Source organism: Megachile rotundata, chromosome 13 (assembly GCF_050947335.1).
Source record: "Megachile rotundata isolate GNS110a chromosome 13, iyMegRotu1, whole genome shotgun sequence".
Lineage (NCBI taxonomy): Eukaryota > Metazoa > Arthropoda > Insecta > Hymenoptera > Megachilidae > Megachile > Megachile rotundata.
In genome coordinates, this window is record NC_134995.1 from 5385116 (window position 1) to 5402883 (window position 17768).

The window sequence follows — 17768 nt, forward strand, 5'->3', positions numbered from 1 at the left end:
CAGCGAAGGGCAAACTTCGGGTTGATTTAATGCGGAGTCTGCGGTTTAAGCAACCTCAATGAACGGAAGTAGATTAATCGTTGAATTAAAGTTAAAACTATCGCCTTGAGAACTTTAATGAATATTGTTTGTAGACATAAATTAGTATCAAGAAACCATTAAATATTTATTTACGTTTTTACGCATTCACTACTATACTGAGTTCAAAATTAAAAATGCTAATACTTTAAGTTTTAACAAATGTTACCAAATATTTTCAGTTACGAAAGTGCATTTTTTATATAGATGTCTGTATAAAAATTAAAGTGTCATATATGACAGTAAAAGTGTTACATACTTTAATAAATAACATATAAGTGTATGTACACTTACTTTGCAAATATGTACATTTTTTGTACACTTATTTTTTAAATGAATTTTCGAAATTTTTATACACTTAGTTTATATGTGTACGAATTTGAAAATTTAAAATAGAGTTATATAAATTTAAAAATATAAATTTTATTTATATAAAATAAAGTATATCGCATTCATTGTATTCATGATTTATTGTAAACACGAAAAATGTTAGATAGATATTTTCTATGTATAACTAGTAATAAGTTTACTAATGAAGAAAAGTAAAATTATATGAAAGAACTACATGTCACAAATCCATAAGAACAAATAAAAATACATTTTTTCTCAAAAATTAATTTTTAATTTTTTTTAATCAGATTTATGTGTTAATGGAATATTATCTAGTTATTCCTGGAAAGGAATGATTTTACAAGCTTTCTTACTCTGCTTGTACTAGGACTGCTGGAGAAAGAAACCATTTTCTTCACAAAATAATCGAATCCTACATTCAATAAATCCCTACATTTCCAAATATCTAAGTTTCCAAGTACCTGCATCTTCGAATCGCTACATCCTCAAATTTCTACATTTTCAACTGCCTACATCCTCAAATCTCTAGATCCCCAAATTTCTACATTCCAAAATGCCTACATCCCCAAATTTCTGCATTGCCAAATGACTACATCCTGAAATTTCGGGACCTCTAATCACTGAGTTCCCAAAATTCCAAGGTTCTTAACTTAAAAAATCCTGTAATCGCTACATTTTCAAATCCCTACATCCTCAACTCTCTACATTCCCAAATCCAACGTTTCCAAGTCTCTACATCATTAAATTCTTATATCTCCAAATACCTGCATCCTCAAATCGCTACATCCCCAAATTGCCAAATTTTCAACTGCCTCTACCCTCAAATCTCTAGATCCTCAAATTTCTGAATTCCCAAATGACCACATACTCAAATCCCTACATTCCCAAATCCCTGCATGCTCAAATCAGTCTATGTCCAAATCCCCAAGTTTCCAATTTACTAAATCCCTAAATCCGTAGACTCACACACCTCCAGAAAAATAAATTGTCAAAAATCCGTAAAAGAAAGTGGTTTCTCTCCTCTGTTGCGTTCTTATTCCAACATTCGTAGTGCAAACAAAGCAAAAATTCGACTACACACTGACAACGCTAGTAACTGGCTTAATGAGGACGCTTCTAAAAACGGTCACTTTCACTTTCCTTTTCGCTCCTTCCATTTTTCTGTTCTCTTTCAGATGTCCACTACGCGCAGCAACATTTAACAATTTTTTCTATAGCCACAAAACATTCGCAGATGTTATCTGCGAACGTAGGTGGGCACTTGGTCGCATTCGAGCTTATAGCTACCAAACGGTTTGTTGTTGTGTATGTTGTTTACGGCCATGTGCGCGTACACGCGAGGGTTTCGTGCCCCGAGCACGTAGCGGCCATATCGAGATAGGACCAGGGCTAAAACAGGATTGGGCGGTGGATGTAGCTCGCTGTTGTAACTATCATCGTTTAGAATCCCGCTCAGGAAGTGATCGAGAGCTTTGATGACCGTCGTTATGTCTTGCGAATTACGATGGGGATTCGTCGTCTGAGCCTTCCCACGATAGACCAATCCTGCATGATCCGAATCGTCCGTTAGGTATTCATCGCGCTCTTCCACAACTTGATACGAGGAAGATCGTTGAGGAACGTGGGGATGATGTTCGACCCTGGATCGCAGCCTCGACCCACCATTTATCGACGTTTTAACCGTGCCAGTTGTCGATATTCCGTGGCTCGTTTGCACCTGCTTCGCCGTTCTCGAACTGCAAATTCGAGATGAGCAATTAGAGAGAGATGTCACTACATTGGTTAGCTCGCGGAAAATCTGTGTTATTACGGGGACAGTTTTGGAATTTTAAAACTTTTTGTGTTTGGAAAGGGGATTTGGAGACAAACGGGTAGAAGTTTTCTACGTTCCAGAGTTTCAGTATTTGGATATTTGAATATATTCCTACTGTGTAAGTTCAGAATTTTTGGATATTATACTGGAGTAATTAACCAAAGTATATATGTATATACATATACAGGGTGGCTCACCACATTTTGTCAATAATTTTTTCACATAAATAGATTAATACTTTTATATTACATACATATATTATATAATATTATATTATATTATATTATATATAACACATGATTTGGAATGTTAGCTACGATTTGAGAATTTCATGGGTTTCTAATTTGGGAATTCATGGACTTCGGAGTTTGATAGGAAATTCGAAAATTTCAAAACTAAAGAATTTAAAAGTGATGATTTAAACATTTTTTAGTTTCAGTATTTGGAAATTTCAAAATCATACAAGAGTATGAAAATTTGAAAATTCTAAAACTTGGAAGTTCATGGACTTAGCGTTTGAAAATTTAGAAATTTAAAAATTCGAGATTTAAAAATCTGGGAATGACGATTCAGATATTTGAGAGTTTATGGGTTTAGAAATTTGATAATTTGTGAATTGAAGAATTAAAAAATTTAGAAATTGTTTCATCGCAGGATTATAAGGTAAGAGACAATTAAAAGTAAGATTAAATTTGATAAAAGTTGACTAAATTTATAAGGTAAGATTAAATTTGATCATTTAACATAATTTGTGCGTTGTCAAATGTTCGAAAGATAAAGTTAAAGGACGCGAATAATTTTGGAACAATCCTGTGCGCAAATTCGAATGCAAATCGCATACTGTTATTAGTAATGCCATGTGAATCGTTTATAATTCTTTTTGTGCCAATTGCATAGGATTATAGTAGACTCTTTCTACCTTAACGAAAAGAATAATTTGTTCCGCTCGATTTAGCCTCTTCTCACAACGCTTAGTTGAACGTAAAATAAGTTCGTTTCAATGACATAAAAGACATTCGACTGAAAGGAACAATGCAACAGTCTCCTCCTTCCAACTTCTCGCGTCCTACTTCTTTTGACCAGTAACAGAATCCAGTCATCGTGAAAAATATAATTGTAGATTATTTTCAGCTAAAATGCTGACAATACGTATTTTCTGTCCTTAATTAAACTAGCGAAAAGTTGGGCCATGTAAAAAGAGTACCACCGCTGAACTTCGTTTTCGGGCGCCATTTTGACTTCTTCAGCGAATGGTATCCTATAATGGTATTAAGAGGAGTCTTCTGGCAATCGTTGTTCAAATAATTTAAATACAGAAACATACGAGTAGTACAGATTGAATACTCATTCGTACCGAGAATGTTTCTGTTGAGTCAGTTCATATTTTAACATGATTTTGAAGATCGGCGAAACGGAATTTGGCAAAAGAGAAATACTAGCGTGTCAATGCTACGTCCATAATACTACCAAAGTTTTAAATAATGACAATCAAATAATTTCAGTTTTTTTAATATGCTCAAAATACTTCGAACAATTTAATCAATATGATATTTGAAGTGATTGAAAATTCTGTTTATTTTTTCTCCTCTTTCCTGAATTATTTTCTTCTCCCGTATCAATTGAACATTCTTGTATGCTCACTCTTATGAGCGATAATTTGAATATTGTTAAGTATAAAGTAATTTGTTTCTTGTTAGAGCAAAGTTTCTTGTTTTGCGATTGAAGGGTTTAGCGACCTAGGGATTCGAGGATTTGAAGATTTGGGGATTTCAGGACTTTTGGAATTTGGGAATGAAGGTAATTGAAAATGTAGAGATTCTAAGATAAAGGAATTTGGAAAATTTAGCGATTGGAGGATTCAGCGACCTAGGGGTTTGAGGATTTGAAGATTTGGGGGTTTGAGGATTTTTGAAATTTGGGAATCAAGGTAATTGAAAATGTAGAGACTCTAGGATATAGCAATTTGGTAATTTAGCAATTGGGGGATTCAGCGACCTAGGGATTCGAGGCTTTCAAGATTTGATGATTTCAGAATTTTTGGAATTTGGGAATGAAGGTAATTAAAAATGTAGAGATTCTAAGATAAAGGAATTTGGTAATTTAACGATTTGGAGATTTAAAGATTTGATGACGTGGGAATGTATGAATTTGGGGATACAGATTTAAGTATGTAGGTATGTGGGCATGTAATAATTTAAGGACGTATGAATTTGGGAATGTAGTTAGAAAATTTCATATTTCCATATTGTCGATGGAAAAACAATACTCAGCATGCTATTCATAAAATTTTTTATGAAACTGAGCTTTTTAATATATTGCATATTGCGATTACTTGGAACAACAAGTTTGATTATGTGCAAATATTGAACTAGCAGTATAAACAAGTATTGTAGTGTGTAGATTGGAAAGTAAATATGTGTTGCAATATTGTTACGACGTGAAGTTCAAATAGTAATTAACCTAACGCTCATTGTTTTGAAAGGATTAAAAATAATGATACTAACAATTTTTCCGCATCAATTAGTCAATCATATTGACCAGAAAGTCACGATTTCCTAACAAGTTAGAATTAAAATATCTCCTAAACTAATGCTTTTTTCACATAAATAGATTAATATTTTTTTGTAAAGAATATGAAGGAGTATCAGCTGATGCAATAAAAAATATATGATACCATTTACAAAAACATTAATTATCTTCATATGTCCTTTACACGTCCACAAAAAAATATACCACCAGCAGACAAGTCTAGAGTAACCATTTGTACTGATTTTTTGTTGTATTTTGTCATACGTTATAGGTCAAATATACTGCTAAATATTCACTGTATTATAGTCAGTATATTAGTATTTACATACTAAGTACATTAAAAGAATATATCACTTTGACAGAGTTTGAATTAAGTCTACATTAATCAAGTCACAAAGTTTTGCTAATCAAACCCTATGTAATCGTTAATTACGGTTCATAACATTTATAATATAATGCTCATGAAATTTCAAATTTAAAAATGCCATAAACGCTAAGTTGGCTATATAAGTGGCTATTTTACGTTAAAAATAATAACAACACATCAGCCACTGCAGGAAATGCAAACAGACTGCGATTCAATATAAGATCATCTCTGAAGGAAGGCCTAAGGGACAAATCGACTCAAAATATGCTGCTCAAAGCATCTAAACTGTACAACAAGCTGTAATAACCCTAAGTCGCTAATAACCCATGAGCAGTTGTTGTGACTATAAATAAATAAATGAAAAAAAGCTCATATAATCGTTTTGATTAGACTTGTGTACTACAAGTACCAGTTTGTGTATGTTCTTTTATGCCACCAAATTGTGTCAGATTCTGCTTTCGAACCACAATAGAACATTTGTCGTATTATCCCTCGAACTTCAACAATCTCGAAAAGTGAATTCCTTACCTTTGCTTATCGGTGATTGATTTAATCTTCTGATCTCTGGACGGTAACTTGAGGTCGATCAATAGTGGTTTCAGGTATGAATACCCGGCTTGTGTTTGTCTTTCTGTAAAACCTCTACCTGAGGCCCCGACGTCTTCCAAGCCATTGTCCAAGGCATGGTTGGCGAAAACAGCGTGTTGCGAAAGTTTTGGGGACACGGTGTTCGTAGTTGGTAAGTAACCAATGGGCGGAGATTGTAAACTTGTCGCTGGTTGGAAATCTCTAGGTACCTCTGTTGTCAATATGCCACTGGCCGGATAGAGAAACGTTACCTGAATTGGATCATTTTTGCGCTTTATTTCTACGATGTATTGAAATACTCTTACTCGGTGTGTTTCATAAATGTTCCCCATATTTTCAATGTTACGAATTTTTGATCAGTGTTCTGAAACTACTAACTCGTAGTATGTAAATAAATTGTTTAAAAGAAAACTGACGTAATAAGCTGGGTTAAAACCTTATATTCACGCGTTTCATAAACGTTCCAATCTTGTATACTCTTTTTACATTAATCGAGCTTCATAAGCAACCTCATTATGTCACCTACGTTAGTTTCATTTCATATAAGATTCCTTTCTGAAGGTTAGAAAATGTTTCAAACAAGTTTGAACGAACCTGCTAATGAGTTGTTGCACTCGCCATTACTGACAAACTCATTTAATGACAAATAACGAATGAAACGATTGATTGACCAAAGCCTTAAAATATTGGAATTAAAAGAATTTTATTTGCCGTTTAAAAAGATTTGTTATTAGTGTTCGTTAACTGATACAATTAAGAATTTTAATAAGTCAATAACTATGTATACGTTTATAAGGACGTCAATAAATATTACATATGTTTTCGATGGAAATAAAAACGTAATATAAAATAAAAATACAGTTTACCAAATACAAAATAATGACGTCGTCGAGGTAGACCAACATTCTGGAAGGTTTTTGAAATAACTAAAACGACAGCATACGCATCGAGAACTTTTTATACCCTGTAATGCTGTTTGCCCTAAAAGCGAAGTCTTGTCAATGGCAGGAAACGTGTAAGTACTGTATTTATCTACATACTGAAAGATTTCTTAGCTTTCTCTTTTTCTACGTTTTTTATTACGAAATCTCTACTCACATTTTAGTCACGTCGTTTTTGACAACGTTTTTGACAACGTCAATTGAACGTTACCGTAATGAACGTTACCATTTAAAGGTATTACAATTTTTAATTTGTATATAAGCAAAAGCTGTAAAGATAATATTCTAAAATTATAGTCCGCAGTTTAGACTCTAGATAAAGGCCTAGAAGAATATCCGAAAACGTTGGTGTCAGATACTAGTTTCACATTTTTTCAACATTTTATTTCAAAAGGCTCATTAACATTTCATGTTAAAAATAATTAAATAACTATTATATTAAGGTAAAGGTACCAGTAGTTGACAGTTTAAGGAATTTTTTTGTCTATTTGTTCATATGGCTTAGGCTAAGTTCACTTTATGGAAAATTTATAATTACCAGTCGCTGCACAAACTATTCTTCTATTATATTACAACAAGTATTCATTCCTGATGGCGGTTGCAAATTTTTTTCTTTTTTTCTTCTAAACGTAGAATTTGATTAAATAGTTGACACCCAGCGGAAACAGAAAATTGAGTAGTTGACATCCTTTTGTTTCAGTAGTTAACGTAGAAAAAAAATCCAATTAACGAACTAGGCTTGGTAATGTGTGAATACAGAATTTTTTTGAACATTTAAAAAAGATTATTCGTGAATAAGTTTACAAAAAAATATTTAATAATTAAGGGTTAATATGAAGAGTTAATAATAAATATTTAATATGAAGAGTTCGAACACTCCTCATATCGGAGGTATCCTCATATCAGTTTTTTATTGCATTTTCTCCTGCATCAGTCAATACTCTGGCTGGGCCCATTTTTCTTTTAATTGGATGTTTGCCTTCAACCTCGCATTTTAAAGTTGCCCTCGGAACACTAAATTTCCTAGCTGCCGTTTTATACGGAGTTTTATGGAGCCGAACATCTTCCAGAGCCGCTTGCATAGTCTCTTCTGTATAATTTCTGAAGTTACGTAGGAGGCATCTCAAAATTGACAGAGGAACAAAGTCAGTAGTTGACACGTAGTAATTTAATAGTTGACACCCCATGTCAACTACTGAATAGTAGACCATTACAAGTTTCAGTAATCGACACGGAGTGTATTTAGACAATTAAAATTGTTGCCAATTTTAATAAATAAACCTCTTTTTAAGTTTCAAACAACATAAACGAATGCCCTTTTTAGTCACAATAATTAAATAATACAAACTTGCAATACTTACATTTTAACGAAATCCTTAGCGATTTATATAAAAAAACACTGAAAAATCGTAAGAGCCGTGCGCAAGATTGATTAATCAGTTGCTATTACATTTTTGAATGGCGGATGTGCACAATAGTTCGTAATTAAGCCACTGAAGCATGCCAGTATACAGATTAATGTTTGATGTATTCCAACTTGTGGCTTCCTTATTTATTTACTTTTTTTGAAAAAGTGTCAAGTACAGGTACAGTGTCAACTACTGGTGCTCTTACCTTATATTATTTGAATATAAAATTATGCCTCGTACTATATTACGCAAAATAAATTGTTTCAATACGCTATTTTTTTGATATCGAAATTTTATTCCTCTTTAACATGTGCATCAGTAGCGGAGAGTGTCTTTAACAGATTACTATTAAATAAATAACATAACATATTTAAAAAATTACGCACATTTTGTATTTCTAAATTTAATATCAGAACGTGAGTTGACAACACTACTAATATCGTTACCAGACAGTGATCAGCGCGAACATTCAAGCTTGTATTCACTAAAGAATCGCCGAAAGCCAAATTGATAATGATTTGGTAAAGTCAAACATTCCGAAGTTAATTAGTCTTGCACTCCGATGCAATTTGTTGTATATTATAGTTAATTAAATCAATAAAATCAATGTTGATTAAAAATTTCATGAAAATGTAACAAGTGGTGCTATTTCTTCGGCGAACAGGCGAACTACACGTTTGTGAAACTTTAGTTTCATTAGTTCGCATATACTACCGCTAAATGGCGCCGCATGCATCTTTCTTTTTTATCATCAGAGTCGTCGGTTACGAAGAGTTCTGTTATTCAAGCCGTCGATCAAGAAGAGTTCTATTTATATTTGTGAACAAATGATTAATGTTTAAAGCAATCGTCATTTGATCGTATTCAATTTCATTTTAAAAACCAAATCGTTCACTATTCATTCTGTAATCAAACCTTAATTCAAGAACACGTATTCAAATTAAATTCAGAATCAAATCCAATAAAATTAGTTATTTTGCAAAGTTATTAATTAATTGATTATTAAAATATAAGAAGACAACATAGGAAGGAATATTCCCTGATATCTTCTTTTGCAAAAAAGTGCTTATTTGCAAAGTTTGAACGATATCGAAGTATGACGGTTTTTCGAAATTACGCCTATGCATTAAGAGTATTTCATAAAACTACACGAATTATATGTATATCTAAATTTAAGAAAAAAAAAATGTTAAAAAATATCAATTTTCAAAATTTCGTTTAATACGCAGCATCATTTTCAGAATAGTCGATCGTCAATTAGGTAAAAAATGACATAAGAATGGTAAAAAGTTTTTTCCGTGTCGCCAAAAATCGTTTTCACAGGTGTTTCCTTTCTGAAAAATTAGCTTATTTGCAAAATTTGACCGTGATTTAGAGCACGATGGTTTTTCGAAGAACAGCGTGAAATTGCTGCGAAAGCGGTGAGGAGTGAGGACCAATAAATTTAAACTTCGAATTCCATTTTCACATTTATTAATACCTTCAAAACATTTTTAAGTTACTAATTAAGTTGTAAATAGCACAATCCGGCAACAATGCTTGCATAATGCACCATCTTACACATTTTTTTAATGATGCTTTTATCGAAATGTACACTAGCCTTTGTAAAAATAAAAAATAATTATATAAATATACTACTTTTTTTTTATCTGTAAGCTTATCAGGAATATTGCCATAAAGGGTAGGATTTACTGAATGGTGGGTGCACTTTTTGAAAATACTCAAAGAGACACGATCTCGTCTTGACGACATCCCCGTTAATATGGACATTGTTTAGAGCACTTGGGGCCGGAGAAATTTCCCTCACAAAGGGAAGTATAACGACAAAAGGCACATGACCTGTTTTCGACCATTGGTCGATTTCTGTTTTCTAACACATCGCTAGTTCGTATTCTCACTTTACTTTCAATATGAAAATAAATCGACATCAAACATCATTAATTTTAATATTCAGACGTCTCAAATAATAACCTGTTGCACACATCCTCTAGTCGATTTCAATCAGTTTGGCCAAACTATATCTTGTATCCAATCAATGTAGAAAAAAACATTTGTATATACACCTGGATACATACGTTTAGTAGGATCCGTACAAATCGCACCATAACTTGTAATACCGATGATGAAGTGTTTTCTTTGCTTATCACGATAGACAGATAACGGGCCACCGCTGTCGCCCTGTACAGAAAAATAAACACAGAAAACTATTAACGCCACGGTAATTCTATGGTTCATATGTCTAGAGTACACATTCACAATCCATGAGTTGATTCGAAAAGTTTTGACAAATACTGTTCTAAAATAAAATCTAAACATCTGAAGCTGAGCGTAAAATTCAAATCAATTATCCTGTTTGCGTGTGCTTCTTCATTATGTCTAATAGAATTATTCTTACATAACAAGTGTCATTCCCTTTGCCACCAGCGCACAAATGTATGTTCGGAATAGCACTAGGTTTAAATTTCTGGCATTCATCCATTGGTACCAAAGGAACGTTAGCGCCCAAAAGAACATCTGATATTTTTCCAGTTTCTGTAAGAAAAATAAAAAAGAGAAATGAATAGTATATTCACTTATACGAATAGAATTCGTAAATTGTTTATCGCTCTTTTTTATTTACTTTCAGTTACTCCCCATCCAGAAACTTCTGCGTCGATAGAATAATTTTCGAAGGCTGCAGAATAAGCCAAACATGCAGGAAATACACTCGCGTTGAAGGTTACATTAGTTTTTAACTCGAGAAGAGCAATATCGTAACCAGCAGGCGTGTTTGATTTATTGTACCCGGGGTGTTCCGTTTTGTGGATAATTTGATGTCTTGCATTTATGTCATTTTCCACCGTCGTAAGATTCAAAACCCCCAAAATAACGTGAATTTGATCGCTGTAACATATAATAATTAAAAAGAAGTAAAAAGAATTTAGGATACTCTTAAAAATCTAAGCGTTTATCTATAAAAACAGTGATAACTGATTATAAATCGTATCTTGTTTATGATTACCAGTCAGGTTTTGAAATAATCTCGATCAGATGCACTGTTACAATAATGGCCGGCCAATAACCGCTCAGATTTTGTATTGACGAGTATCGGCATAAATACTTACATAGTTTCCTTCTTTTTAAAACAATGCGCCGCGGTTAAAACATATTTTTCAGAAATCAAAGAACCTCCACATCTAAATGCGTTATTAACATATATCGCGGCCATATGTGGATATTGATTTTTTTCAGCAGGTTCTCCGTGTATCACCTTGTACATACCACTCGGTCTATTGTAGCGATTGCATTCTGAAACAATTAGTTTGGTACACTAATTTGAAAATACAATTTGCGCACAGATAGCGCTCGCGACATATAGCATGATCATAACGTGAGTGATATAACACGTCACTCAATAAGTCTCCGGTCTAACTAAGAAAAACAAATTTTTTTTTTAGAAATTCCACTTTAATCATCAATATACATTCCTTCCAGTGTGATACATTGATTCCAACGCTCCTCTAACTTTTCAATTCCCTTTATATTAAACGATTTGTCTTTGCCCCCAAATAAGCTGCAATTTCCGCAATCACTTCTTCATTTGAGCCAAATTTCTTTCCCTGGAGCATTCTTTTCATATCTGCAAAGAGCTAGTTGTCGCTGGGGTCTAAATCTGGGGAGTACGGTGTGTGGGAAAACAATTTGTTGTGTTGCGCGTCAACTTAATGCATACGCAACTGTTTAGGTATTGTGTCAGTGACCACTACTCCGATAGTATGAACAAAAACAACGTTTGTAAGAGGTATAAGTTAAACTTTTATTTGTACTTAGAAAAAATTCCCGAGGTGGTAACGGATTTTTAGGGGTGTTTACTCGTTAAGAGCTGGCGAAAGAATCCCTTGTCTCACATGAATATTTTTCCACGAAGACTAAAGATGCGGAGTGGGATTGGCATGTGTTTGGGGGTAGACGAGCGACTTGACAAAATTAACCATTAGATTGGTTGAAAAAATGTTCCGAGAAGGGGCAAGAACCGCCCTAACAAAATGTTCGAGTTCAGGTCAAAGTTGACCTGAAGAAAGTCGACTACACCGTCGCTCGTCACCTAACGGTTGGACAGTCATAAAAAATAAATCATGTTGGACCTTAATAAAAATATAAAGACATATAAAAATTTCGAAGGTACAAATTGGCCCACAATAAACCGCTGCAACGGTGGCGGTCATTTTCAAGAAAATTTTAAGTAAAATAAATACGGTCTTAGAATATTAAGATTGAGTCCCAACACAATTCAAAACGTAATTCATTCAACTGAACCATCGCATCGTGTTCATCGACTTGTGACACGGCGCATTGCCTTCGTGAAACAGCAAACGCGGCACCCACTTTGAAAGCAATTTGCACATGCCCGAATTTTCATGCAAAATTGTGAAGGTACTACCTTCTGATATCTTCAAAGCATCAGCTGTCTCACACAACTTAAGTTTATGGCCCTTTAAAGCTATTTTGTGGACATTTTTTATGTTTTCCGGAACGACTGCTGATTTTGGGCAACCAGAGCGTTCAGCATCATCGGTGCTTGTATGACCGCGTTTAAATTGAGCATACCAGTCAATGATAGTTGATTTCCCTGGTGCAGAGTCCCTATAATGCTCATGAAGTCACTTTTTGGCTTCAACAGTATTTTTTCCCCATTAAAAAACAGTGTTTAATCAGCACACGAAATTCTTTTCTATCCATTGTCTTCAAAATTACAAAACTGGGGGTACTAAAATGACTGTTACTTCTACTAACAGTCATTTCTACTAACTATTGATCAGAATACCCTGAAATTTTGACACGTACTGTTTGAAGGTTAGTATTATTCGAAAATAACGTGGGTCTGTCACCAGTATCGCCATATATGTGTCAGACCGGAGACTTATTGAGTGACGTGATAATCATATAAAAATATTACGAACATTTCTCACACATCAATTTAAAACACAAATTATTATACTAAAGCCTCAATATAAACGAAAATGATCTACATGATATAAGCGAAAAAATGATCCACACCTAAAATCTTTCAAAACAGCAGAAGGTACGCTCGCCGAGAAACGTAACGTGATCCGAGTTTGCATACATCCTGGAAACAGTATTAATGCAAGTATGAAACTTTTTCATTTTTAATTTTTATGTTATTAAACTTTTACCCATAGGTAATTGACATTTTTCTGATTAAAATGAGACTAAACACATCGTAATATAGGTCATATTTACTGGCATTAACTTATTGCAGTAAAATTCTCATCATACGCGAACGCTTGGAATTACAAGTAAATATATTTCGAATTACGTCGCGCTTGGTCTCACTCTACTCAGAGAAAATGTTATAATTATATTGGTAAGAGTTTCATAACAAAAAATCAAAAATAAAAATATTTTTTCCTTACATGAAAATTGCCTCATGTGTATGTTACTTTATGTTACATTCAGCCAATCGGCTATTTTTTTCGCTCATTATCCTTTTCAAGTTTGGCAAGACATGATCATTGTACGAACTATACGATATGAGCAAACGTTCAGACCCGAAAAATTTGCTTATATCCAGACTTCACTGTGCTTGTATTGAAACAATTGAAAATACACGTACCTTTTTCCGCTATTGCTTCAGGTGATTCGATAGGTGCTGTGGTTGTTGTAGATGAAGGTGGAGGAGTTGTTTCGGTTGTTGTTGCTGCAGATGATGGTTGAGGAGTTGTTTCGGTTGTTGTTGTTGGTGATGATTCGTTGAGTGGACAGCACACAATAGGTTCAAAAAAGTAATATCCGACAACTAATGGAGGAGATCCACGCCGAAAAGCGTTCAAAGCTGATTTACATTGTCTCATATATGTACCTCTACCTGGTGATCCGTTAATTGTGCACGGATCGCCTGAAACTCACAACAGATGTATATTTAAACTTGTTACAATAGAAATATCCACTTATAGTACATATATGAATAAAACACGTAACACAGATTATTGTAGATATTAAAAATTACTTATTTAATACAATGCTTCAGTTTGCTATTTTGCATTATCAATACAATTTTCAACGATATTCGGAGCTATCTCGCTGTCTTTAGTATTTAATTATTTAACCGAATTAAATTCGTGCTGCCGATGACCGGTAAACGTGGCAGCAAAACATATAAATCGCATTACATCAGTATTTAAAGCAATAAAAGATATTAAACTAATAATTTGTTTACAAAAATTGTAAGTAACTACAATTTGATGCGGTATGGGTAATCTTAGCTTAACATTTGTGCCTCCACGAATAATTCGAGAAACGCTAGGTAATTACCCTAGTGTTCAATGAAAGCGATAAAGCTAAAACAATTGTATATACCTTGGCATATTACTTTACTTAATGCATCTCCAGTTGAACATATGTGGAAGAGAAATACGAATACCAATAATACACTACTGACAGGAAATCGTAACGCCATTCTTGCTCGTTAAATAGTTCTGCTGGTACTATCACTTCCAACTGTAGTGTCTCGATTCTTTAATGTATTGCCGACTTATGTCCCTTCCATTTCCTTCAATTTATACGAAAACAGGAATCTACGGTCATGTATTATATAATATATTTGCATGTATAAAATGCGATAATGCATGACCTGGTCAAGATTCTACAAATATTATTTTCCCTTGACTTGGAAGAGAAATGATTGACACCATTTGATAACGAATAATCGCGAACTAACTATGATGTATCTACTATATTATACAAAAACTTTATTCCTTACTCGAATGACCACTCCAAGTTGGAGACTACGTTAAATCATGTCATGAGTTGTTACTAAGGTTGTTGAGGTTCGAAATTTTAATTTTTCAAGAAAGAAAGCTCGACGTGTATAATTTTCTCGAATAAGGATGAGGGAAACAGATTTCTATTGGCTACACAAAATTGGATGGAAATGGAAGTCGAGAAACGTATGTGGTGGGTATTTTCTTGAACAAGTGATCAGATCAAGTGATAAAATCAAGCAATACTTCGACTTGAATAGAAAACTGCAAATAAAAGACTCCACTGCTAAGATCAAGGATTCTGACAACCAGATGTGAATAGTAATAAATTAAATGTACCTGATAGAATGTAACGACTATTTATGTGTCATTGCTGTTACGGGTAAAGAATCTATTGATTTGAAGGTGTACAAAAGTGTGCGGAGAAACTAAAAACGGTACATTATTGAATAGATAGAAAACTTAGTTCGAGGTATAATCCCCTGGCTATGATAATTATATTCTAATTGTAAAACCTAACAAAATGGGCCCAAACACGTACTATACGGTGTTAATACTAGTTGCATAGCGCTACATGTTTTATTTCCGCCATAAACTTTGAAGTTCTAACGTTTTCCGAAGTTTATCTGCTTGATTGTTCCACTCTATTTCACTTTATTATCGAATGCTCAAAGATCGATTCCACTGGTTTAGATGTAACATTGTATGAGATAAGAAGCGTAAAGAAACTGAAGAATAATAACTGCAAGCGACCTTTCATATTTAATAATTATGACCCTAAAAACTGATATAAGCTTGATATCCACATATATTACAACGTAGAATTATTTATCAAAGTATGTGATGAGAAAAAGATCGAAGGACCAGAATTTAAAAAGATTATTGTTGTATTACGCTACCTTTCATCAAGATAAAATTAAATAAACCTTATTCTTTCAAATAGTTTTTATTAATAAACGTGTCTTTTTACGAAAGATCGGGATTGATGAAGTCACAAGAACACAATTATACTGAAACAGGACTATTTTTAAACAATAGGCGAATCTGATTTAAATTGGCTTATCACTTATTTGCGAAAAATAAATAAGTGAACATTATTGTCTTATATCTTATACTTACCTTTGCAGCTTCTTTGTCCGCGTTTTTCTTTTACACCACTCAACCAATTCTCATCAAATTTTGCACGCACATGCGTTGTACATCCAGATGGACATAGAAAAAGAAATTTTAAATCGGGCTTGCCACGGAGGAATAATCACCGAAAAAAATGATCCTCATAGACTTCAATGTAAAAATTGAATTTGCTCGCGCTTGGAATTTTCGTTATTGGGAATGTTGCAAAACACCCACCGTTTGATATTCAACACATGCATTTTAAAAACACTATCTCCAGATAAATATACAGTTTTATACATAGATCTTCGTTCAAAAAATATTCTTGGATATATGGAGACCAACTTGAGCCGTCCAGGTTTAAGGGGTGAAAAAATTTCACTCTGGGCTGAAATACACACCTGGAAATTAACGGTCAATTTTGAACTTTCACCTCATGCGCAGTAGCAAACCGTTACAAATAGTATAATTTTTTTTTTTTTATTAAAATACACTTCAGATCCAAAACGGACCTATGTGTGTTGTTTTAATTAAATATAAATATAAAAATCTATTGACAGAATAACAAAAGATATAAAACTACAAAATATTGCATATACAAATAGTGCAGTTTATTGACTAAAAAATTGGCGCCCATCCAGTGACGAAAGGGGTGAAATAAACTTAAAAAGTGAGGGTCCGAACACGCATATAAGGAAAATAAAAAAATGAATATTTCGGCACTTTGGCGACGTAGCATGGTTCCTGAGGCATTTAGAAACAAATTTCTATTAGGGTTTGATGCGTTTTGATTCCCAGTAAAGCCAGAAAATGAATTTTTGTCGAATTCGGTCGAAAACGGTACCGGTGGCGCCATCTAGCGGCGAGCGACGGAACTACGAAAAAATAAAATTTTGATTTTCTCCAAAATTAGGCAATTTTACGTATTTCTGAGGGTCAGAAATTGTTCTCTGACCTCTCTAGAACCTATATAATGCCACAACAACCTCTTCAAAGCGCTAGAAAAGAAAATAAAAAAATAGGTCAAAACATGGACTAAAAAATTGGCGTCCATCTAGCGGTGAAAGTTGGAACTACAAAAATATAAAAATGCGATTTTCTCGAAAATCAGCGAACTTTGAGTACTTCTGAGGCTCAGAAAGTGTTATGTGATCGCATTAGAAGCAAAATAATGCAATAAAAGCTTCCTAAGGGCTTTAATAAAGAAAATAAAGAAAATGTCATTTTATGGAGAAAATTTGTGGCGCCATCTGGCGGAGAAACTGCGAACTAAACTGAAAAACGTATGCCCATACACGTGTTAAGGAAAAATATGAAAGGTAATATTTCGGAACTTTGACGACGGAGTAAGTTTCTTTAGATATTTTAAAGCAATTTTCGTTGAATAAATTATTCATTTTTTGGCCTATTAAGCCCAGAAAATTAATGTTTATTTGACCCCTTTCCCGCGTGTTCGGACATACGTTTTTTCAGTTTAGTTCGCAGTTTCGCCGCTAGATGGTGCAACAAATTTTCTTCATAAAATGACATTTTTTTTATTTTCTTTATTAAAGCCCTTAGGAAGCTTTTATTGCATTATTTTGCTTCTAATGCGATCACATAACCCTTTCTGAGCCTCAGAAGTACTCAAAGTTTGTTAATTTTCGAGAAAATCGCATTTTTACATTTTTATAGTTCCAACTTTCACCGCTAGATGGAGGCCAATTTTTTAGTTCATGTTTTGACCTATTTTTTTATTTTCTTTTCTAGCGCTCTGAGGAGGTTGTTGTGGCATTATATAGGTTCTAGAGGGGTCAGAGAACAATTTTTGACCCTCAG

At 33.6% G+C, this 17768-nt stretch overlaps 2 protein-coding genes across 2 annotated transcripts; both read right to left on the reverse strand.

Annotated features, from left to right (window-relative positions):
* Positions 1-529: 529 nt before the first annotated feature.
* Positions 530-6728, reverse strand: LOC100878881 (uncharacterized). The gene is made up of 3 exons (XM_076538853.1): positions 6593-6728; positions 5667-5977; positions 530-2165 (listed from the first exon to the last, which is right to left on the reverse strand). The coding sequence occupies exons 1-3, from the start codon at positions 6629-6631 to the stop codon at positions 1667-1669; spliced, it is 849 nt and encodes a 282-aa protein (XP_076394968.1). The 5' UTR covers positions 6632-6728; the 3' UTR covers positions 530-1666.
* A 2804-nt stretch (positions 6729-9532) lies between these two features.
* LOC100878994 (trypsin-7) lies at positions 9533-16495 on the reverse strand. The gene is made up of 6 exons (XM_012280802.2): positions 14434-16495; positions 13691-13972; positions 11181-11364; positions 10697-10959; positions 10472-10608; positions 9533-10254 (listed from the first exon to the last, which is right to left on the reverse strand). Exons 1-6 carry the CDS (start codon positions 14531-14533, stop codon positions 10078-10080), a joined length of 1143 nt encoding a protein of 380 aa, XP_012136192.2. The 5' UTR covers positions 14534-16495; the 3' UTR covers positions 9533-10077.
* Between the last annotated feature and the right edge of the window lie 1273 nt (positions 16496-17768).

Bases quoted from the DNA above. Each gene is read 5' to 3' on its own strand.
- LOC100878994 (XM_012280802.2), bottom strand. From the start codon at position 14,533: ATGGCGTTACGATTTCCTGTCAGTAGTGTATTATTGGTATTCGTATTT. The intron at 11,365-13,690 runs GTACGTGTATTT...TAATTGTTTCAG, and splicing joins TGAAGCAATAGCGGAAAAAG to AATGCAATCGCTACAATAGA. The intron at 10,960-11,180 runs GTAAGTATTTAT...TATATGTTACAG, and splicing joins TTTAAAAAGAAGGAAACTAT to CGATCAAATTCACGTTATTT.
- LOC100878881 (XM_076538853.1), bottom strand. From the start codon at position 6,631: ATGTTGGTCTACCTCGACGACGTCATTATTTTGTATTTG. The intron at 5,978-6,592 runs GTAAACTGTATT...GATCCAATTCAG, and splicing joins ACGTCATTATTTTGTATTTG to GTAACGTTTCTCTATCCGGC. The intron at 2,166-5,666 runs GTAAGGAATTCA...TCGAATTTGCAG, and splicing joins TCAATCACCGATAAGCAAAG to TTCGAGAACGGCGAAGCAGG.